The sequence below is a fragment of the Rousettus aegyptiacus genome, unplaced genomic scaffold (assembly GCF_014176215.1).
Source record: "Rousettus aegyptiacus isolate mRouAeg1 unplaced genomic scaffold, mRouAeg1.p scaffold_m13_p_2, whole genome shotgun sequence".
Lineage (NCBI taxonomy): Eukaryota > Metazoa > Chordata > Mammalia > Chiroptera > Pteropodidae > Rousettus > Rousettus aegyptiacus.
Window position 1 is genome coordinate 152,749,215 of NW_023416295.1, and position 25,301 is coordinate 152,774,515.

The 25,301-nt window shown below is 38.7% G+C and overlaps 1 protein-coding gene and 1 pseudogene across 3 annotated transcripts in view; one reads left to right on the plus strand and one right to left on the minus strand.

The window, feature by feature from the left end:
- Positions 1 to 25,301, minus strand: part of APOLD1 (apolipoprotein L domain containing 1) — a 42,170-nt gene that overhangs the window by 7,186 nt on the left and 9,683 nt on the right. The window contains exons 1-2 of one of the 3 annotated variants that reach the window (XM_036237028.1): positions 10,579 to 11,834; positions 2,771 to 2,833 (exon numbers count right to left, since the gene is read on the minus strand). The exons of the other annotated variants lie outside the window; for them this stretch is intronic. Of the exons in view, the coding sequence (XP_036092921.1) occupies positions 2,771 to 2,833; positions 10,579 to 10,674 (159 nt within the window). The 5' untranslated portion in view covers positions 10,675 to 11,834. Of the gene's footprint in view, positions 1 to 2,770; positions 2,834 to 10,578; positions 11,835 to 25,301 lie in introns of those variants that run through there. 3 annotated transcript variants of the gene reach the window in all.
- LOC118614060 lies at positions 11,848 to 11,966 on the plus strand (annotated as a pseudogene).

Below are 25,301 nucleotides of genomic sequence, written 5' to 3' on the forward strand. Positions count from 1 at the left end.
ACGGTATGAGAAAGAGTAGAGGAAGAAAGCACAGGGGTCTCCAGACACCAGCCCTGGTGAGTCTGAATCAGGAGGTCTGGAGTGGTGTCTGGGCTAATGTAGGTGATTCTGATCTGCAGCCAGGGTTGGGAACCACTCTGTAGAAGCTGGAATTTTTTGACCACTAGTTATGTGGCAGCAGGAACAGCAGTGCTAGGTAAACAACAGTTTGTTAGTTAGGTGTTTACACAGTTAAGTTGCTAACAACCCATCCGTTTTGGGCCCCTAGTTAAAGCTATTACATTTTAGAGATGAAGTAATCATTATGCTCAGGGTCTCCTAGAGATCTAGAGAGGTCTGGGCCATATCCACTTTTTGAGCCTCTTGGTGAATAATAAAAATGAAGAAATTCTAAAACAAAGTATAAAAAATTGTGACTTATTTCTTTTCATTATGATATCTTATAATGTCGTTATTTTGCTATTCACAAGATAATAACAGGATTTATAAAATATTAATTTGCAGTGCACTACAATGGCGATGTATACAAGTTTAGAGTTATATGATGGTGACTTTTTCCTTTTAATGTTTATCAGTATATCTCAGTGACTATACACAAAATCCCTTTAGGAGACAACATCAAAAGTATAAAATTGAGACAATTTGTAAATATGAGGTTTAGACCAAAGGTCTTTCAGACTTTTCTTTGTTATAGGTCCTAATATGTAAAGTCACTCAAATAAATAAAAGTAAGTCAAAATATAACACATATCCACCTTAGGATTTTGCCCATGTATTTTGGAAATTTCATGAGACTATAAATGCTCTAGCACATATTTAAGTTCTCAAAATTGCTCGTTGCATTAAACTAAAGAAAAGTATTTTTGTTCTCTTGAAGAAATGCATTATGTCCATAATAATTTGATAAGAATTTAGCATGGAATTATCTCTTGGAATGTACAATGTGGTAGATAACTTAGAGCCCTTATTCTGCACAGGACTTTTAGCATATCTATGTTGCACGACATCTCAACTATTATTGTTATAAACTCGTGGAATTGAGCAGGTAAAATAAGGCCCAGTGAACCCTGAACTCCAGCCATTTCTTTTCTCCAAATTGGCCTCTGATCTTTGTTAATGTACACACACATCCTTAATCACTGGTGTTTAAACACTACTCGGTGTTCTTTTTTCCACTTAGCGTTCCTGCAGATACACACTTCTTTATGTTGACATAGTCCTCACCTCTTGTCATTTTTAATAGCTATGTAATAATCCCATTGTTTGCTTAGTCATTTCCCTATTAGACACTTGGATTGCTTCCAGTTTTTTCACTGTTATAACTAGAGTTGCCAGGAACATCTGTGTAAATTTCCCCCCTTTGGATTACTTCTTTGGAGAATATTCACAAATGGGAAAAATACCAGGTGAAGAATGAACATTTTCATGATTTTTATTCCACATTCCTATATTTCTTTCCAGGAGAACCAATTCATAATGCCATTAGCTTTGTAAGAATCCCAGCTAGAGACTATAAGACTGCTCAAAGTTTTCTTATTATTAATGGTTAATTTGTTGGTTTACTTCAGTACCACAATGTGTATTTAATACCTGTGTGAGCCAGATGTCATCCTACATTCTGAGAATACAAAGCTGAATGAGATACCATCCCTGCCCTCCAGGAAATGCCAATCCATTGGAGAGAAAGATACAGAACAAATAATTTAAACTCAGTATGGAAGGTGCCAGAGGTGTATGCATCAAGGAAACACAGGGAAAGCGCATATCTACGAAGTACTGGGGAAGACTTTCTGGAAGCATTGATAATGAGCTGAACCTTGAGAGTTGAATAGAAATTATTTGGAGAAAAATTAGAAGGGAGAGAAAGGCAAGTGAACAGAACAAAGGCATGGTGAAGTGTTCAGGGTGCTTCGGGCAGCTTACTATTGCTGAGCATAAAGTAAGGAGCTAGGAATGCCCAGGGAATGAGGCAGAGGAGTATGTAGGAGGCATACTCCTACATGATGGCTCTCAAATGCCAGATAGGGGAGAGGAAGCCATCGAAGGCTTTTTAATCTGTGGCCTTACAGGGTGAGAGTTGACATCAATGACAGTTGTAAGAAAGATGGACTTCAGAGGTACACAGCTAAAAACCAGGACAAGTGTTAATAGGCTATTGAAGTAAATGAGCAAGGTTATCATGGATTTGGACAATGTCGATAGAAGAATGGAATGGACAAAGTAAAATACATATGTTGTGCCGGAGCCCACCGGCAGAGATCGAACAGCACCTAAAAGAGGGGGGTAAAACCTCAGGAAAAAGAAGAAGACAGGAAAGCGCTTCAGGGGGGCACACAGTCACTGCTGCAGCCCCGAGTTTATTTAGCACAGTCTTTATATAAGTTTTTGGATACAATAGCAGAGTACGATAGCAAAGCACAGAGTACAATAGCAAAGTACAGAGTACAATACCATAGGAATGCTGACATTTACATAAGTTCCTATATGTCCTTCCCTCAGGGCACAAACATCCTTTTCTGGGCTGTAAAACATTCCACTATCTTAAGAGGATTTCTTTAGGAGGCAAACCTCCCCTCCAGGGTTAGTAACGTTTAACTCCACACCCTGCTTCCTAGAACCATTGTTTAGTGGTTCTCAGCGGTTGCTTCATGGCTATCAGCTACGTGACTTCTTCAGTGTCTCTTAATGGCTCCCGACAATGTTGGAAGAAAAATTGACAAGTCATACTTAAAGTTTCTGCTCAGACATGGTACCTATCATATCCACTTACAGTCTGTTGGTCAATCAAGTTACATGACCAAGCCAACATCAGTGGGATAAGAGAAGTATACTCCTCCCATAGGGGGAGGCAAGAGGAAGGAATACAAGTCATCAGACCACCAACCAGGATGCTTTCCTTATAGAGGAGATATTCCAAAGTGACCTATGAAACTACCAACCATCTCATATACTCTCTTCCTCTTCAGTTATTTCTTTGGAATTGCAGTCTCCACATGGACATAGAAAGAATCTCATTCTGGCTAGTATAAGCAACCTATTACTACAAGTGTGGGGGAACATGCTTGAGAACAGAAAGGAACCAAGGAACTCTGAAGAAGCAGAGCTAGAAGGATAGAGACTGTTTTCTAGTTGGAAGAGCCTGTTTGGATGCCACAGACCAACCACTGTTCTTGTCCTTGCAACAGCTTAAGGATCAAAGTTCTAGGAGTGACCACTGAGTTGGCCAAATTTAGGTCAAGCACCTATCCCCTGGCTGTCTGGATAGAGAAAGGAACGGTGAATCACCTTCAGCTTCCAAATGAAAGATGGTAACAGAACTTAACACCTCCCACCAACACTAAATATAGTCAGGGAGACGAAATTTCACATGGTGGAGGAAATTTCATTATGGTGGCGGTGATGTATTAGGGAGAGAAAAACTGATGCTTAGGGGGGGAAAAAAGAAAGAAAACATCTGCAACATACCTTTAAATCTAATTTGACCCACCTGAAGTTTATTATAGTGCACAAGGTAAGTTAAGCCAACTCTTTTCCAGATGGATCACTTTTATAAAATAGTAATATGCTTTTTTATAGATGTGTTATTACTGTCTTTGTCATATTGATTTGTTCCCATTGTTTACATCTACTTTGAAAGACTTTTTCTACTTCACTATTCTATTTACCTGTTTTTAACTCCACATGATTTTGAAAATCACGGCTTCATAACAGGATTTTTAAGGGAAGATTCTATCATCATTTGCCTTTTTTTCTGGAAAAAAATATAATCCTACTTGTTTATTCTTTTGGACAAAGCTGACATTGGGAGTCTTTATTGTCCTAGTCTCCCTAATGTGATCAACTGAAGTCCATTTGAGTTTGTTCCACTTCTTCCTCCACAGGTGTGCACACCTGCACAGAACACCTGGGATCATGTGGGTAAAATATACATCACGTCATTAATATAGAAGCGCTTGCCCCATGGGCCCTGTTACAGCATATCTTCTTTACCACATGCTTTTTCCTCTGGTGCCAGAAATGCTGCAGCTGAGTCCACACCCCTACAGTAGCCAGAAAGATTCTTTTATCTACCAGGACACCAGGAAACTATTACCTTTGTCTTTCCCTTTCCCAGGCTTAGTCATTATCTCTTGAATTCTCAGACATATACAACAAACACTGCAACCTGGATTATAACATCTGTACGTTTGCACGTACAGAGCCATAATAAATCTTAAGCTCTCCTCAACTTTTAGACAACTTGAATAGTTTCATTTTTAGCATGTTTCTTACAGGCGAGAGAATGTCGAATGTTGCTTTTTTAAAAAACTTTTTTTAAAAGTTATTTTTAATAGAAGAATCCAGTCACTTCACATTAAACATTATAGTGAAGCAAAAGTATATCTTCCAACACCCTGAAAGTTGATTGTTATTGTTATAGCTATTTGCTTTTTTAAAAAACAAATGATTTCTTTAGTTTGTTTTCAAATCTATTTGCTTTAGAATTAGATGAGAAAATAACTTTCGTAATCCACTCTTTCTCTAAAAATTTAGCACTTAAGAACTATTTCTGCCTTTGCTTTCTATATTAAAAAAAGTTTAAACAACTTTTGAAAAAATAGGAAAGCAGATTCTATGAGGTAGACCTCTCTGTATAGAGTGAAAACATGGGTCTTGAGTCCTGAGTCTACAGTTCCTGTGAGCAAATCACTTAACCTCTCTGAGCCTCAATTGCTTTTATAGGGTTTTGTTGATTAAGAACGTGAACATGGAATCCTTTTGAAACCTATAAAATGTTGTACAAATATATTACTAGGACTTTTTTTCAAGCCAGTGACTATTTAATTTCTGGTGATCTGTAGCTTTTTAAATAGTTCGGCATCTGTATTTTATTATTCTGATAGTATATTATTTGATTAACCAGCTGATTTTATTTTTATCAGTGTGTACTATTGCATTTCTATGGCTCCCTCAGAAGTATCTTTTTTATTTGTCAGCTATAGGGCAATTCAGAAGTGATTTTTACCTTATCAATTAATAACGTTCTCTGCCTTTTAAATTTTAAATTCTAGTAAGTAGCTTGGAAACATATGCTCTACCCTCGATCTAACAATATCTCTTTATCTCCATCCGGAGGATTTCAGGATCTGTCAGTATCTCATTACATGATCCTGCTCCATTGACTAGACCCAGCTGGACCAGAGGTGAACATCTGAACCAAGCGTGGCCATTCAGATTATTTCTCCTGGGATTTTGAAATTAGTCTTCTCAGTGGCCGTGGGGAAGCTACATTTTGCCCACTGTGTGCCCCAAAGAGTATATAAAGTTTGTTTGCTGAGAAAAATAAAGAGATAAGAATCTGGGAGGGACAAAAAGAGATAGTCTTAATTTTTATTTCTTGCTATCCTTCTGTTCTATAAGCCATTCTATATCCTTATTTTTTTAATTCCCCTTTTTCTTTGAGTGCTATTGATTTGATTTCTGATCTTTGCAACAGAGAACCTCATCAACACTGCAGCATATGAGACTTACTCTTTGCCTTTAATGTTAAAGGAATTACAGACTTTTTAAAGATATTTCTCTATGTAGTGCTCTTCAGTAAATTAACTCTTTAACAGCCATCTTTGTCTTTGCCTTAGGTGTAACAATGTTTTCTTTTCATGGAAAATAGAGTTTATTTTTCTAACCACAAAATAAATACTTAACAAATTTACGTAATATAAAAATGTAGAAAGTTAGAAATGAAAGTTTCCTCTCTCCATCTGTTTTCACCCTCTAAAGTAATACAGAGGTTTATAGTTTGCTTTGTGTTCTTACATGTTTATGATCATACATACATGTGGTTGTGAATTTCTTTTACAAAAGTAGCATATTCTTATATAAATTGCAAGATTTTTTTCCACTTAAAAATAGAACATAAACATTGTCATTCCTTATCCCCATAGATCATGTTTTGCTTTTTCTCTCTGGCCTGCTCTATGCCCCAGCAAGCTGACTCCTACGGACTGCCTCGCTCAGGATCCCTTGCTCGGATTGTGTTCAGCTGAAGGGAGAGGCTAGCAAGAGACTAGAGCATGAGAAGACAGAAGTCAGCGTATTCCTTCCCTGTTTTCTCCACTTCAGCTCCGTCTTTTGAAGTAACTGTATCCCTCTTTGACTACAGCTCCAATGAGTGGCCCTGACTCTGTGGTTCCAAGTTTCACTAGGCTCTAGTTAATATATGTCCTCTCCCTTATACCTTCAGCCCTAGGAACAGTAATAGCTTTCCTCCTTTGCTGATCTGTAGGCATTTCCCCATCTTTTCTTTGTTGGCATAACACTGCTCAACCCCTTGTAAGTAAACTTTTCCTCAAGATCTCTTTACTTGAAACATCTGAGGACCTTCTCTTATATACTTTTTTCCAAGGTGAGAATTGTAGCTGTCATAACATATTGACATTTATCATATTTCAATTAAATTGCTTATGACAAACAATGGTGCAGTGAACATCCTTATATGTGTGTATGTGTGTGTGTGTGTGTGTGTGTGTATATACTCGGGGAGTATTGCTATAGGAGAGAGTCCTGAAATTGGAATTGCTGGAACAAAAGGCATATGTAGTTTGAACCTGATAAATATTTTCTCTCCCTCCTGGGCAGAGAGTCAACAATTTCTTTTCCCGAGAATATGCTTACATTTAATGAGCAACAAACAAGCTATCGCTACGATAAATGAAAAAGTAAGGCTCTAGTAAAACATGCATGTTAAACCATTAATCCAAAAGAAATCATGAATCTTTTTAACTTAAAAATAAGTCTTTATAAAGGAGATTCTGCAGAAACTCTGCAGAATCCTGCAGCTATTCAGACAATGTAATCCTTCAATCAGCTTTATTTCAAGGAAAGAGAACAATTTCTGACTGTTTCAACTAATCTGACCAGAAAAAGTTCCAGTAGCCTCTAAGTGCATTAGATTAAGCACATGATTAAGAATAAAATCCCAAGAATATTCTGATGGTAAGTTTCAGAGAAAATTCACATAACATACAACTTCTATTTGGGGCCCAGATACCAAGATATTTTTTCTCATATTCTAGGTTTAAGCTTACAAGGTTTAATGTCTCAAAAGCAGAGAGAGGTTCAAGAAGGCAAGACGGATGTTCATTGAGCACTGTATATAATAAATTAATAATCTAAATTTCCATCAGTAGGAAAATGGCTAGTTAAACTGTAGTATATCCATACTATGGAATACTATGCTGCAGTTTTAAAATGCGCTTCCTTGATTAATAGTGAAGTTGAGCACTTTTCATGTTTACAGTGGTTTGGGTAGGGGTCCCTTTTTTGCCCATATCCTTCTATATGGATTATCTGCTCATATCTTTGCCTATATTCCTACTGTATTGCCTTTTTTCATATCCACATTTAGAAGGTTTACTATGATATGGATACTAATTCTTGTTATGTATGTAGCAAATATTTCCTTCCATTCAGTTTGCTTTAATTTTACTCATGGTGCTTTGTAGTCCTAACATCATGTAACCAAATTATCTATCAATACAGGTTTTTGCATTTCTATGTCTTATAATAATAAATAATAATAGAGTCTTCTAGCTTCTTACTATCACTTCCATTAATATCTGTGAATGATAAGAAGTAGAAATCTAATATCTTCTTTCAAATGGAAGACCAACTATCCCAACATCTTTTCTAGAAGCCCCATCTTCTTGTCTTTCGTGGACTTTGGTTATATCCATCTCTAAACTAGTTACTGTGGACAGGGTAACTGGATATGCTGATGGGATTAAGTCAATCAAGGAAGTAATGGGAGCCAAAAATGGGGTCAGTTCCTCACAACACACTTTAATAAAGCTGAGTGAATGAGGAGTGATATTCGAAATGGCTTTTAAGAAACTATTCCCAGTAGAAAGTACAATAAAGACTGGCAGAAAAAAAAAAGGTTGTTCTATTAATTTATTTGTTCATTCTTATATCAATATCACATTGTTTAAATTACCAAAGTCTGTGATATGCTTTATAGCAGCTCCTCATATCAGATAGTGAGGAGGCTATCAAAGACAGCTAAGGACCTGGGAGGCAGTTTTGGCCAAGATGGTACAATTTGAGCTTCACTAAGGGCAATAATTGCAATGAATTGAAACCCATCAAACATTTGGAACCATGAGTTCATAATGGTATAAAAAATCTAAAAAACAAAAACAAAAACAAAAAATCCCAACTAACTTGTCATCTTTGGAGGATAGAAGAAAACTAATTCAATATCCTGAAAACAGGTAAATAAAAAGACAGAACAAGCATTTATCTTGCCTTTCCTGTATGAACTGTATGCTGGATGCAAGCAAGAACTGTAATAGGAAATGTTTACACAACTCTGCAAATACACTAAAACTATTGAGTTAGACCCATAAATAAGTGAATTGTATGGTATGTGAATTATATCTCAATAAAGTGGTTCAAGAAAGTCAAGAAAGTAGTTACTTTCGGGGAAGGAAGGGGGTTGAGACAGGGATGGGGCACATAGAGGGGTTTCCGGGGTGGCTGATTAGGTTCTATTTCTTGACCTGGGTCATGGTTACAAACATGTTCTCATTATAATCATTTGTTTTGTGCAGTTTTCTAATTCGTGTTTTATTTTTCAGTAAAAATTAAATGAAATAATGTTGAAAGCGTGGGTTTAAAGAGGGAACACAGGGCTAATTTTTCAGCCTGCCTCTCTGAGCTCTGGGCCCGCCCCACTGACAGGCTGTCTCAGATGGCAGTGCAGGTTTAGCTTCAGCTAAAGACTGTGGGGTGTTCTAGGAATTCTATTGTGGTTCAGCGGGCAAATGGCCTCCAGACTCAGGTCTGTGGTAGATGTGGACTCCACAAGGGGGCTGTAGACTGCCTCAAAACTGAGCTTCAGGCATCTCCTTGAGAAGCTTGCAAGGCTGTGGACTCATTGCCTGAAAACATGAGCTCAGGTTCCAATCTTTCCAAATTTCCTTGGAGATGATGGTGTGGGCAACAATTTTTGGATATTTTTTACAGTTATCTTGTTTTGGAGAAGTTTTTACTCAGTTAAAAAGCAACTGTAGAAAGGACAAACGCTGTACAATTCCACTTATATGAGGTACCTAGATTAGGTAAATTCATAGAGAAGGAAAGTAGAATAGCAGTTACCAGGGACTATTGAAAGGGGGAAATAGAAATCTTTTGGTTCATGGGTACAGAGCTTCTGTTTTGAATAATGAAAAAGTTATGGAAATGGAAGGATGTGATTGTGATTTACATTTCAATCAATAGACATTGAGCAAAGCAGATTATTCTACATAATGTAGGTGGGTCTCATCTAGTCAGTTGAGGACCTTAAAAGCGAAGACTAAAGTTTTCCAAGGTGGCAAATCTGCTTCAAGATTACAGTGTCCACTCCTGCTTGAGTTTCCAGCCTTAGATTTCACACTCAAAATTACAACATCAACTCTTCCCTGAATTTCTAGCCTGCCAACCTGCTCTACAAATTTTCTTGCTCCTTTTCTTGGGCTCTCCTTGTCCTCATTGGTATCAGTGTTAAGCCACGCTTATCAAATATTGTACCATGTTGTTAGTATACTTAATGCCACTGAACTGTACACTTTAAAACAGTTAAAATGCTAAACTTTTTGTTATGTGTATATTACCACAATAAAAAAAAAAAAAGCCTGAAAACTGAATAGGAAACAAGTGTAGAGGAAGAAGGGGAAGCTCACTCTATGATTTAACAAACTAATTGAAGGAAAATGTAAAATTCTTGAAAAGATTAACCATATTAAGAAATTAAGAGGGTCTAGAGTTATTTTGAAAAGATGTGAGCCTTCATAAAGAGTTATAGGAGTAGCAAATCTAGCTAAGGAGCCATACAGATCCAATTTTGTGTTCTGTGGTAAAACAGATTTGATAGAAAAAAACACTGAAAAGGAGGAATCTGGAAAAATGATTGCTGGAATTATAAGAAAGGCAAAAGCACTAGAATACAAATCAAAATCCATGTACTCGCTTGAACTTTTTCATCTGGCAGCATATTCTGCAACATAGTTCTTCACCACAGGTCACCTTCATCTGAGAGTAGATCTTTTCACTCTTCTCCATTCAGAGTCCCCTCTTCCCTCTCAGACTTTGTTCTTGTCCCCTTAATTAGTTAGGATTCTCCAGAGAAAAGGAACCAATAGGATTTAATATAGAGAGAAAGATTTCTTTTAAAAAATTGGCTCAGACAATAGTGGGGCTGGCAAGTCTGGAATTTGTAAAGCAGGCTGGAAGCCTAGAAATTCAGGGAAGGGTTGATGTTGCAACCTTGCACATGCAATTTGCAGGCTGAAAATTCAGTAGACATTGAAATTGAGTAGACACTGCAGTCTTGAGGCAGATTTGCCTCTTCTTTGGAAAACGTCAGTCTTTGCTTTCAAGGCCCGCAACTAATTGGATGAGACCCAGCCACATTATGGACAATAATCTGCTTTACTCAAAGTCTACTGATGTAAACGTACGTTACATTTTTAAAAATACCTTCATAGCAACATCTAGACTGGTGTTTGACCAAACAGCTGGGCACCATAGCCTAGCCAAGTGACACATGAAATTAACATCATGTACCTCATTCTCCAGTTCATGGTTCTTTGTTGGTGGATCCAAGGGGACCTCTTCTCCCTCCTGCTTCTCCAGAAAGCATATATGGACCATTCCAGAATCCTCTCCAAAGAATTTTTCCCCAGCCTACCACATCCTTCAGCAGTCATGAGAAATATCTATCCCCCAAAATGTTTGCCTTCATTTATTCTCCCATGTACTATTTCATTCCACTATCCACTATATCTTGATATACTGGGTTCTCTTCAGGGTTGATTCAATTTTCAATCAAACCTACAACTGAGCAGAGATTTTTTAAAAATTTATTTCCAAAATAAATTTTGAATTGTTGCTCACTTTTAGGAAATTGCTATTACTTAAGTGATTGTATTTGTACTCAAATGGAAGATTTATAGAATTATGATTCTTATGATAATGTTTCATAAATAAAGTTGATTTAAACATTTTTCTAATTGCTAGTTTACCTGTCTCCCAGAAGAGTGCCTTGCATGTAATAGGAGCTCAATAAACATTTGCTGAATGAATCTGTTAATGTAGCCAGTTAGTAATAATTTTATTTTAGACTATTCTTGCATTATAAGATAAATTCTAACTCTTCATGATGTATTATTTTTTCAGAATACATCTAAATTAAACTTACTTATTGAGTGATGGATCGATTCTTCCCTGTTTCTATATGGGATTGGGCCTCTTTCTTTTCTTGTGCTGTCCTTGTCCTCAGTATCAGAGATAAGCCAGGCTTGTAAAACGAATTCCATACCTTTCCATTTTATTTTGTGCTCTGGAATGCCTTGGGTAGGATAGGAATTCTCTGTTCCCTAACTACTGCAGGCCCCCACAACAGCAAGGAATAAGTCTCAAGACCCCCAAGTGAGTACCCGAAACCACAGATCATACTGAACCCTATATACACTCTCGTTTCCTCAATACATAACTATGATAATGTTTAATTTATAAATTAGGCACAGTAAGAGATTAATAACAATAAAAATAAATAGAACAATTACGCCAGTCTACTGTAATAAAAATGATGTGAATGTGGCATTAAGTAAAATCAGGGTTACTTGAACATAAGCACCGGGATACCGCAACAGTCTGTCTGATAACCTAGACAGCTACTCAGTGACCGTAGTACATAACGTGTGGACATGCTGGACAAAGAGGTGAGTCACATCCCGGGAAGGATGCAAAGTGGGATGGCTTGAGATTTTATCACACTACTCAATTTAAGACTTTCTGCTTGTTCATTATGAAAAAGAATTTTTAGTCTATAGCCACTTCACCCTGAACAAGCCTGATCCCGTCTGATCTCGGAAGCTAAGCAGGGTCAGGCCTGATTAGTACTTGGATGGGAGACCATCTAAGAAGACTAGGAGCCGTAGGTGTGAAAAATAAAAAAAAAAAGATCAGGGATTGTAAAATGACAAGTTCCTTGCAATCTGTGAAGTCAACCAAGGGTTGCTTCACCTAAAAAATAAATAACTTTTATTTCCGGAATTTTCTATCTAGTATTTTTCCGACGGCTGTGGATAGCAGGTAACTGAAACCACGAAAATGAAACCACAGATAAGGAGTACTACTGTATCTGCAAATGTACCCTTTTCCATGCTTGAGTTATGTACAAAGAGAGACATAAGACAAAGAAGTGGTCTGTGAAGGCCAAAATATCAAATTATTCTGATAACAGCCATTGGAGAATTAGCTTAGCATGAAAGCCAAATGAGCTTACTAATACTGAACCACAGAATTATATAAACGTAACCATCCAGACCTAGTAGCACTGACTGGCACAGGTCTCATCATACGGTGGCATCTGCACCCTGCAAGAAGTAGAACTTGTGCTTTCTGGGGCTGACTGGCTCCCAAAGAGGAAGAGAAAGAAACCAAGTCAGTCATGCTCAGTTTGTTATTTCAAGTTCGCCAATCAGATTAATTACCTACCCCAAGAACACAGGAGATATACTAAATCGAGTTCCTTCACATGGAAGATGTATTCATTTCCTGTTGCCATTGTAACAAATTACCACAAAAACAGCTACTTAAAACAACACAAATTTATTCTCTAATAGTTCTGGAGGTCAGAAATCTGAAATTCATTTCACCAAGCTAAGGTCAAGGTGTTGGCAACACTGCTTCCTTCTGGAGGGTCTAAGGGAGAATCTGCGTCCTTGCCTTTTTCAGCTTCTAGTGGCCACTTGTGTTTCTTAACTTGCGGCTCCTTCCTCCATCACCAAGGCTCATCACTCCCATCACCAAGGCTCATCACTCCCATCACCACTTGTCTTCACCTCACCTCCTCCTGTGACTCTGACTCTTCCTGTGGCCCTCTTATAAGGACCCTGGTGATTACATAGGGCCAACCGGATAATATAAGATAAACTCCCACCTCAGGATCCTTAACTTGATCACATTTACACAGTCTTTTTTTTTTTGCCATGTAGGTAACATATTCATAGGTTCTGGGGATTAGGGTGTGCACATGTTGGGGGAACCATTATTCAGCCTATCACAGAAAGTGATATTAAGAATTGGTTAAGAATGATTCCCACTGATATTCCCTTGATTCTTGTTTTCTTAAAGCAGTGATTGAGCCATTAAGCAGAGGTGTGTCTGACGTCCTCGGAGAGGATCTCGGCAGCCTGTCAGAACAGTCCCACCCCATCTTCATGAGGCTACCCTTCCCTCTAATATCAACCAACTATGTACCCACCCCAGGAGCACTGGTAGGCAAGGAAAATTTGGCTTGCGAAAGGTCCTAAAATAGTTTCCGCTAATGCATTAATTAAATCAGTCAATGCCATTTGGTAACCAAGGCCGAAATTACCTTCATGTTCCTGTTATTCATTTGTATTATGCCTATCCATATTGTTCACCTGGCATATCAGAGAATCAGCACTGAGATTAAATGACAAAAGGACACTATTCCAATAATAATATGCACATTAAACTTCAATAACAAAATGCTAATAATATTCAAAAAAATTTTTTAAACATAAACCTCTTTCCTTTATCGAATATCTAGGCAGAAATTAATGTCCAAGAAAGGAAATCAAAATCATGAGATATTACAGTTCAAAGAAAGTAAAGTTCAAAATAAAATTATCTTGTTTTTGCGGGTTAGAATTCAAAGAAACTAAAGGCCAAAATTCATCTTCCCCAACTTCTTATTCTGCTTTATCTCAGCTGGAGGGGATTTCCATGCCTGGGGAGAGTCTGAGATCTTTCAGCAACCGCAGCTTAAGCTGTAGTTCATGGAATGGGGGCAGGTTCCGTAGGAGTTCCAAGTTAGAAAATAATAATACCAGCAAGTCTGTAACATACTTTTTTTTTTTTTTTGCTCAGGAGTCTATAGTTTTAGTAGAACATGCAAAATGATCCTAGCACTAGCTCTACACCCATCATATTTAGAAAACAAGCCAATTCCTAGCAGATATTCCAACCAAAATGCATACTCAGAATTAGTACTTTGGGTTGCGAACAGTACTTTGGGTGGCCAAAGGCTATTTTAGAGACCACAGTTTCACAAAGATGCCAGTTGACCGATATGAAGAGTCCAGAATCTGTGACCTGTGAATTAAAACCCAGTTAGGAGAAAGCTAGCTACAGGTTAATTCCTGCACTATGGCACCTTGTATTTACCATTTCCAGGAAGCTCTACCTCTGAGTACTATCTCCTCTCTCAGGCCAAGCATTTGAGGGAGTGTTACTTTCCTGCAAAATTTAGAAACGTGCAATGGCAACATCCTCAGTCATCAGACCTTATTTGAGAGGCTGTTCTTTCCCACTCAGATGCTCAAAACCTCTCCATTCCCATGTCCCCGTTGAACTTGTGGTGCCCACACTGCGGTGCTGTGATGAAGGTGCACCCTGTCTAGTAACAGAGCTCCCACAATAACTGGGAGCTATTACTCCTGAGCTGCGGTGGCTTTTTTCCACTGCCATTTTCTGTGGAATTTCTTAGGCCTAAGAAAACCATCACCTGGGGAGGATTTCTCCATCATATTTAAATAACCAGTTTCTAGCAGGACAAGCAGAGGGAATGATCCTTGAGCCACATGAATACAAACTTCGTCCATCCACCCTGCCCTCATTTACCCTTGAAGTAAGTTCAAAATAACTTAAAAGAGGAATTAAAATTAGGACTGTTTGTTTACAATACCCACCTACACCTAGGATTAGCACACTGAAAATTACTCTCTCACTAATGCTCTGTGGTTCAAAGAGAACCCAGCTGCCCCACGGTTTAAAAACAGCAAATATTTTTCCACTCCTTTAATATCTAAAAGGATGGTATATGAAAAGACTATTTCTTTCTCCCTATAATTGAATCTTTGCCTCAGCTCTAACAGCTTATTAAGTCCTCTTCAGCCTGCTGGTCCCTGCTAAAGCCCTCTCATGGCCCCTGTGCCTATGCCAAGGCCCTCTTAACAGCCTCTGAGTGGCTTTTCCAAGGTCTTTTTCCCCAGACTATGGCTGTTACGCGCCAACTGCACCACCAAAAAAACCTACCTGGTTCAATATAAGCCTACACAAATTCCCAAGATTGAAATGTTCTGTGCACACACTAAAGAACAAGACTCCAAGGCCAAGGCCAATTCCTGCCACTCCAGAAACCTCAATCACTCCATGTGTATTCATCTGCTTCTCCCTAATTGTGCTCCTTATTTCTAACATATTAATTTTCTGGCCAAATGCATTGAGTGTTGAAACATTGAAGGGGCACCCGATAAAAAGCACCCTTCCTCCTTTGCTGAGTCCAAACAAATTAAGAAATAAGATAATGGAACAGAAGAAAGCCAAATAATTAAATGAATTCCTGATAAAGCCGGATTGCAGGATGCAGTTTAATATGAGTCAGAAGAATTTTCCAACACTAAGCTGCAGAATAAAATGCAACGAGTCTGGTCCAAAGTTGACTTGCCTTGTTGGGGCTGAGAGAGTCAGCCTGCCCCCAGAGCAGTCCTCAAACTGGCTAGATTCCAAAGAAGAAAGGGGACAGGAATGAGCTGAGCATGCTCACTTTATTTTCCCCAAATTCGCCAATTAAATCATGCCCTCCTCAGTTCAGGGTAGAGTTAAGGACGGGGAGAGAAAAAGCAGGTATTACATGAATGTAACTCCCTTCACCTGAAAGGTCAGTGTGTGTTTGTTTCAAGTAAAATATATGTAGGTATTACTTGGGTAATGAAATAACTTGATTTTTGTAAAACCAAGGTGGTAGCTGCTACCCCGTGAGACTGCGGTGCTATGGTTATAATCTAGAGGTCTGAAGATAAGGTTTCTCAGGCATTAACAATTAACATTAGGGAATGATTTCCTACTCTTTTAAACAGTTTTCCATAGGTCTTTATTTTTTTAAAAAAAAAAAAAAACACTTAATTTCATACTTGTTTTAGCCATGCACTTAAAAAACATGACTCAAAATTTGGAACAAGATTTAAATAACAACAGTGTTTCTCAGCCACAGAGGCAAATGTTTCCAGCCCTTCTCAGACGCTTCCTGTTGCCCGTTCTGTTCCTTCTTTTTGTCACTGCCCCACCCGGGTGAGCCACTCCCCACTTCCAGACTTGACTGAAATGGCCACACCACAAAGTGTGAAGTTAATATGAGCAGTCAAAGAGTAGCGAGATGACACCACCTGGGAGTTCGGTTTAGCTCTGTAGAGGGTGAACCCTGGCCAAGGGACAGGAGACAGCAGGGAGAAGGCAGATAAATGCCCTTTTCTTTTTTTCTCGGATTATTTTGAAGTGTAGCTTCTTCCTGAAACTTTTCTGAAGAAATCCTGAGTACTGAGCAAACCTGCTGAAAGGCATGCTCTTGGAAAGCCCGCTTTGCATTCTTCCCTCTCCTTTCCCTCATTCTTACCACCTGAAACTACCTGGGTGGGGGTCATCTGGTTCTCCCCTTGAGGCCAACCTCAGCAGTTAATGCACCCCATCTCCCACAAATCCACAAAGGGAGGCAAATGGAGTATTATATTACACATTATATAGGAAACCTTCCTTTTAAATATTCTTTGCATTTTCTCTTTCTTTAAAGGTTCTGCAGCTCATAGCTCACCCATCTTTACTTTCCTTTCACTTCAGTCTTCTCACAAAAATTTCTTCCGAGTATCGCCCTCATTCTGTGGTGGGTAGAGCAATTTGGTCCCCTCTTGGCATTTTAATTCTCACTGCCAATACCCTGCTTAATTCAACAAAGGCCCTCTAGTGAGCTGACTACACAAAGCGTTCATTCTTCCCTGTAGAAAAGAAAGGAGGTATTGCCAGTACATCATTTTAACACATTTTCCCTCTGTCACACGGGCATAAAACAAAATCCCAAGCAGGCAAGAAGGGAGAGGAAGGAAAAAGCCATGTCAGGATGAAGCAAGGACGGGATCTAGAGAAGCACAAGTTTAGAGTGACATCTGGTAAAGGAAAAGCAGGTCGGGAACATGGATCTTGAGGCAGGGGCAGACGCTACCTAAAACTGGGTTTAAATGAAGCCAGATCACCTGTGCAAGAGGAGACCAGGAGCTGGGAAAGGGTTTGTAGGAACACTGGGCATGGGCAATAGGAGTGCAGTTTAATTTTCAGTGAATATATACTCAACAAACACCCCCACGAGTTTACCACAAGGATCAGAGCTGATCCCCGTGGCAATGAGACTGATTCTGAAAGCAGACTAACCGATCACCTGCCTGGTGTCCAGGGTTAGGGACCCAGGAAAGCGAGCAGTTCCCTACTCCTACTGTTTTCCCCTCACACTTAAGAATAATACATCTTTCTTATGGATTAGTTTTCTACAGCTGCTGTGACAAATTGCCACAAATTTCATGGCCTGAAACAATACAAACTTAGTTTCCTACAGTACTGTGGGCTGGAAGTCCAACATGGGTCTGACTGGGCTGACGACATCAAGGAGTTGGCAGGACTGCATTCCTTTCTCAAGGCTCCAGGGGAGAATCTTTTCCCCGGCCCTTTCCAGCTTCTGCAGGCCATCTTCTTTCCTTGGCTTATGGCCCCTTCCTCCACCTTCACAGCTAACACGAGCAGGTTAAGTCCTCTCATCTCTTCACTCTGACCTATTCTGCCTTCCTTCTCTACTTTTCAGGACCGCTGTGATCACATGAGGTCCATTGAGATAATGCAAAATAATCTCCCTGTTTGAAGGTCAGCAAATGAGCAAACTTGATTACATCTGCAACCTTAACGCTCCTCTGCCATGTAATATAACATATCCACAGGTTCTAAGGATTAGAATGTGTGCCCCTTTGGGAAGCCAGTATTCTGCCTATCCGATGATAATAAATACTATGGAGAAAAACAAAGCAGGGATTGGGGAGAAAGAGGGATCATTCCTCCATGGTCATGTCTCCCTCTGGCCACAGCTGGAAAAGTTCTGTTTTTGCTTTTAAGGATCCATTTGATCAGACTGGGCCCACCTGGATAATATGAACTATTCCTCCCATCTCAAGGTTCTTAACACTAATTACATCTGTAAAGACTCTTTTGTCACTTAAGGTAACACATTCACAGGTTCCAGCGATTAGGGTGTAGCCATCTTTGGGGAGCCATTATCCTGCGTGCCACATCTTGTCTATGATGGAATTTTCGAGGCACCTAAACTGGTCAGTGACTGAAATTTCCGACTGCTGCTCTGTCAAAAATCCCTTGCAGAAAATTCAACTTGTAGATATGATTATTTCAATTTAGTCAGAAAGTCGGTTAAGATTTTTCACTATTAGCTCCCTAGACTGAAAAAATATGTGCATCTTTACTCTTCCTTTGATTAGAAAGTGGAGCAGCAGTATGATGCCACCAGCGCCATCAGTATACAATAGTTACATCAGCCAAGTAATGCCCTAGTGTTGTCTCTATGGAACCAACACATCTCCTCACCCAAAGACCCTGGCAACCATTGATCTTGTCTCCATCCCTTTACTTTTGCCTTTCTGAGAATGGCATATAAATGGAATCATATGGTCTGTAGTCTTTTAGATCTGGCTTCCTTCACTGAGCAAAATGTACTTGAGATCTCCCCATGTTTTGTGTATCAGGAGCTCTTCCCTTTTTATTGCTGAGTAGTATTCCATTGCATGGATGTACCACAGTTTATCCATTCAATTATTGATGGATATTTGGGTTTCCAGTTTTTGGTGATTATGAATAAAGTGGCAATGAACATTCATATACAGCTTTTTGTGTGAACTAAGTTTTCAGTTCTCTTGGGTAAATATCTAGGATTACTGAGTCATCTGGTGTGTGTTTATCTTTATAAGAAACTGCCAAACTCTCTTTAAAAGTGGCTGTACCATTTTGCTTTGCTACAATCAATGTAAGAGTGTTCCAGTTCCTAGCATTTCATATTGTCAGTTTTGTGTTGTTTTGGTTAGGTTTGCTTTGGTTTGGTGTGGATTTTAAGCCATTCTAATAGGTATCTGATATTATCTCATTGTAGTTTTAATTCACAATTCTTTAATTAGTAATGATGAGTAGATTTTCATGTGCTTATTTGCCATCCATATATCTTCTTTCATGAAGTATTTGTTTAAAATCTTTTGCCTATTTTTAATTGGGTTGTTTGTTTTCTTATTGGTAAGTTTTGAAAGTTCTTATATATTTTGCATATAAGTCCTTTGTCAGATATGTGATTTGAAAATATTTCTCCTAGTCTGTGGCTTATCTTTTCATGCGCTTAACAGTGTCTTTCACACAAATGCAAAATTTTATAATTTTGATGAAGTCTAACATCAATTTTTTTCTTTCATGGATCATGCTTTCATTGTTATCTTGAAGAACTCTTTACCTCATCCAAGATCACAAAGATTTTTATCCTATGTTTTCTTCTAGAAGTGTTAAAGTTTTGCATTTGTGTCTACCATCTATTTTGAGGTGATTTTTGCATAAGATAAAAGATATAAGTTGAGGTTCTCTTTCTTTTTGTTTTGTTCTTGTTTTGTATATGGTTATTTGTTCCAACACCATTTATTGAACAGACTATCCTTCCTACATTGAAATGCTTTTGCACTTTCGTCAAAAATGGATTAATAGATCTATTTCTGGACTCTGTATTCTGTACCATTGATCTTTGTGTCTTGTCTTTATAAATACCACTTTCTTGATTACTGTAGCTTTATTGAAAAGATAAATCTATTATTTAATTTTAAAAACCTCCATTACTCAAGATGTGTCATTCTCAGCAAGTTCTATAATCTCTTTTAACCTCAATTTTCTCAATTATAAAAATAAGATGTTAGCAGCACCTATGTGAAAGAGCAATTACAGGGACTGGCCAGACAGGAATGGCGGGCGTGGAGGTGAACCTTGCTCGTTTTGTTTCTCCAGCACTCCTCCTTTCTTCCAGGATCTGTTTCTTCTTCTTACCGGGGCACAGCTCTTACTCACTTTAAGCACATGGTCCTATTGTAGTTGTCAATCATACTACCATGTCTCCACCCTGCCCCCAAGGAATGGTCAAGGGATGGACACATGAGGCAAGCATAGCTAATTAGACCTTCTCCCTTTGTTACTATGGCAGATTGAATTACTGGCCCTGATTTTTGCCCCTCCCTCTATCAACACCCTTTACCATTTAACTTTGCACTTTTTCTCACTCAGGAGTAAGTACATTTTCTTGAACTTTAACTTTGGATTTGGCCATGTGGCTTGCTTTGGCAAACAGAACAAAGCAGAAGTGACAGAACACCAGTTCTGTCTAGAACTTAAGAAGCCATAGGATGGTTCTTGTCTCTGCTGACAGGTAAGGAGAAGTTTTTCTCCTGAATGAAGATTGAATTTTGGTTAACATCAACCTGAACAATTTTAATTATTGAATCAATACTGTGAAAGAAGATTTTTATTATAAAAGAGTGAGCTAGTAAGCTAAAGGGGAAGCCCAAGACGAATCCACCCAGGGACAAGTGAGGCTACTCCCACTGAATAGACCTTAGGAGGCAGTGTGACATCACATATATTTGTATTTTTATTATTCTCCCTACCACCATCACCACCCCCACCCTCCACAGCCAGGTGTCATGCTTCTTCAATTATGTATGTTAAACTTGTAATTTCTTGTATCTCATTCCCTATTATCTTTACCTAACTTTAATATTGTTTAACAGCTTTCTCTTATTTACTTGATACATTTTTTGTTCCCTTTCTTTTCTTTTTAAATTTTTCTTTTTATCAAAGTAATAGATTTTCTTACTTTTGAATTTTCATATTAAAGAGCTTAGAACTGAAAACAACATTCTTTTGCCTTTTCCATCCTTCGAATAATAAAAATTATTCTAAGTCCTCCAAAAAGCAGCCACCAAGATGAAATTGAACATGCAAGAAATTTATTAGATAAAATGTCTATACAGAAATGAAGAGGAGCAAAGGAAGGTTGAGAAATGCAGGTCTGACCCTGAGTGAAAGAGAGAGAAGGAAGGAAAGAAGGAAGGAAGGAAGGAAGGAAGGAAGGAAGGAAGGAAGGAAGGAAAGAAGGAAGGAAGGAAAGAAGACGGAGTGAAAGCATCTTAGAATACAGTGCAGTTCTAGAGAAAGCTCAGCAATGGCCTTGGGGAGTCCTCAAGTCACCTGCAATCCACCATTGAGTTTGTGCTAAGACCATGATTCCAGAGACTGCTCCTAACCAGTATTCAAGTGCAACAGTGACACTATGGTAAGACAATAACCTGAGAGCCATGAGACGCCTCTGTTCTTTCAACGTTACTTACTCCATCTTGGCTTTTCCCATCTTAGACCTCTTACTTTTTGCACGTCCCATTTGTGTATCCTTTCAAACCCACAGTAAGATGGTCCAGGGGCTGCTTTCATTTATGGGTGGGGCTCTATTCTAGGCAGTTAGTAGGAAATAGCTCGAAATACAGGGGAAAAGAAACACAGAAAACCACTTGGGCTCGACCCTAATCTAAGTAAAAGGAGTTGGTGTGACTCTTGAAATCCAGCATTATTTACCAGAACAGAAAATTCAAATGATATAAAGTGATGTCACCTGGAGTATGTTCTCTGCATATTTCCCATTTAGTGGCAGTTGGCATCTAGCAGTGATTTCAAGGGTTCAGAGTTTCACTCTTGTCTGTCTCCAGACGGAGAATTGACTCATGAGAGTTCTACTGAGCCTCCAACATTCCACACTGTGAGGTAAAACAAAATTAATTTTGGCCTACAAAGAGCAGATTTTAGCAGGTGATTACCACAGCCATAGAGAAAACTCAGGAGCATATCCGCAAAATGTTTAATTCTGTGAATATGCATCCAGGCAGTAGTAATGCCGGACCATATATCGTACCTCATACCCCAGTGCCTTAACTGATTCTGTTCAGTTAGGATGATCCACCTTCTGCATTTTTGTTTGTTGGTTTTCAGCGGGGTGAATTCCTATTTATCCTTCAATACTTAAAAATCACTTCTTCTCAGCAAAGCCTTCCCAGAGCTGTCTTTCACACTCTCTCGTGAAGGTTGTTCAAACATTTTATTGTTGATAACTCGTTGTACTTTGATATCTCTCTCTCTCTCTCTCTCTCCCTCTCTCTCTCTCTCTCTCTCTCTCCTTCCCTCTCTCTCTCTCTCTCTCTCTCTCTCTCTCTCTCTCTCTCTCACTCTGACACACACACAAACACATGCATTCACATGAACATGCATACACACTTCTGAGCTCCTTGAGGGCAAGAATATTTTTCATGCCTAATACTTAGCATACAGTAAGAGCTCAATACATATTTACTGGAAGGAAGGAGGGAAGGAAAATAGAAAACCGACAGACTCAGAACTTCATCCCAGATAGATATTTGCCTGAACTTTGTGTAAATGTGCATCCTCAAAGCTATATTATGTAATCCTTCCTCACACCAGGTATAACGAGAGCCACAGTTACTGTAGCTATCTTAATGACTCGGCCAGATGAACAGAGAATTGTGCCACAGATTATGCCAAGCACTAGGCCATACCTACATGTCCTGATTCTCATTTGATTAATTAAGATAAAGTGTGCTTAGGAATGAGGCACAAGCCGTAGGAAACAGGTCAAATACACCAGCCCTGAAGAAAACAAACCTATTATTGTCAGCATGGGCCATGTTACATCAGATTATTAAGTAGTGTTACCACATGCCCTTGGATTTGAATTGTTCTCAGTGTTCCTGAAGTAAAGAATAATGTGTAGTCAGGGTTCACTTTGCACAGAACAGAACAACCAAGGGGAAAAAATACAATGCTCCAGCTGCTAAAACTGGATGGAAAAATGTGTTTATATGAATATATTATGAAAATTAACAGAGAACAGGGATTAAGGGGAATGGATGCTGAAGAATATCAGTGAACAGGTAGGAAAAGAACATGTTTTGAAAAGTTGCCACATATGTGTAAAATCAGCCTCTTCCAACTAGGTGTAACATTGACTTGCACTTCTATTATTAATAGCTGACATTTTGTAGCACTTCCTTTACCCACCATTTTCATATATTATAATAATATATTTACAAAGCACTTTCGGATACATTATTTCAGTTGATTATGACAACCTGTTAGGAGGGTATTCATTTCCCTCACAGTTTAGAGAGGCTAGGGTTGCATCCTACACAAAAATAATAACCCAACCTACAAGTTTGTTATGGCTCAGCCGATGGAGACATTGGAGATGTCTCACTGAGGAAGGCTGCCTTTGATTTCAACTAATCAGATCCACCATCTTCCCACTCACTCCCAGCTATGGGTATATTTCCACCAGAAAAGCAACTTGCCTTTCCGGGGTCTAAATGATGGCTGAAAAGAAGGCCTAGAGCCCAAATGTTCTTTACAGAATTGCCTCCAAAATAGGAACTGAAAAACAGATAAAAGAGAAAACTTCCCTGGGAGCTCTTTAATCGCACAAAAGAAATGACCTTTTAAATGAGACCCCTCACTAAATAAACAAATTGGCAAACATCATTTGGCTTTTATCAACCTATACCTTCCCCAAAGTAAGCTGGGTCCCCCATCCCAAGCAAGTGATATAGAAGGTAGAAAACCAACACAAACAAATTTAGTAAATATAAAGCTTTCGAGCAGGCCTTCTCACCTACTGTGCATGAAGGTGGGTTTTGAGAAACACTTGAATCTACTTGGAGCTAAAACACATAAAAAGAAGTTCAGAAGCAAGCTCATATTTTTAAGAACTCAGTCCTCGGGCCTTCCAAGTTTCTCTTACCATAAAATGGCCTTCATCTCTTCAGAAGGGGTTTCCTAACCTTAAAATGTTAGCTGTAGTTTGCCACACACAAAAAAATATCTCTTAATCACAGATAGCGTCTACTGTTTGTCTCCTTCCCAAAGCAAATTCGAAAGTGGTACTGTTCTTTCCATCTTCCCTGAGGGGACGAAGGTGCACAATAGAGAGATTTTCCCGTACTCCTGTCAAAGTTTCCCAGGGGCTTTGTTTTTGTCCTTAATGAAACAATTATTAAAGATTCGGGGTATCACTTTTCCATAAACGGCAAGGTATTGCTGACCAGAAATATTTAATCACTATACTGTCTTCCAATTTGGCAGAAAGCAAAAGAGAATGATTAGGGATCAAGTGTCAAACTGAGCCAGCTGGCCTTGTTCTCATTGAGATTATTTACAAGAATAACAGGACAGGCTCTAAACCCAGGCTGGGAGTCAGTCAGCAAGACCTAAATCTGAGCCCTTGTTCCATGGCTTACTGTGACCTTCAGCAATAGTTCCAAGGCTGTTTCCTCATCGATATAGCAACTTCTCAGAATTTGTATCAGGATTAAAAGAAATAATGAAGATAAGTAACTTAGTATACATTGTGAGTGAGTGCTCCATAAATGTTGGCTATCGTTATTGTTTAACTGTAGAAAGAGAACTGCTTATCAGACTAGTGAGTACCCGCCCCCCCTCCCCCATGCAGACTGTTGGAAAATGCAACCTTGACACCTTGACACTTCAGGGAGGTGTAATTTTTTAAAAACCTGTATTTGGAATCATGTTTTAAAAAATATTTCTTCCCACTATAATTGGGGACAATTACATGTGACTATTAAAATGGAGTTGGTAGAAAAGGTGTGGAAGCTTGCAACAGATAGGCCAGGTTATGGCCTAATGTTCAGTTGCTTACATTTTAGTGTATTTTTTCCAAACAAGGGGAAGAGAGGGGAGATCTAATTAGTGAGTAAGAATTTTTCAGGTAATACTCGGCACATTTGCCCTTCCATGTGCAGGGGGAAGAAAGGCCGAAGGCCACTGTTTTAAGGGATCGTGAAATTTGTAGCCATGTTAAGGCTTCGAACGACCTGTTTGAGACAAGCATGGAAGGAACTTTGGAAATGCCAACCCATTCTTAAGGACGCAGAGAGATTGAGATATTGAGTTAGCACATCTAGTTCAGAGGAAAGCTGTGCTATATTATAGTGATATTATCATGTTTTATAACACATGTAAATAATTAAATGTCTTCTAAGAGGTGTGAAATTGCCTGCCCTACCTCATGAAGAGACAGCTATTACTTAATGTGATTACATAAAGCTTAGTATAAGCTAATAAAATAGATTTTCCCCCCTTTTAGAAATTTTTACCCTTCAAGTTACTCCAAGACATATTTTTAAAATATTATTTACAGTTGCTATCCAATAAAAGATACATTTCAAATGTATCTTGATTAGACAATCACATGTAACAAAAATTCCTCTCCTTGAAAATGTCTGCAAGAGTTCAGAACACATAACGACTTCACTTTCCTGTAATAC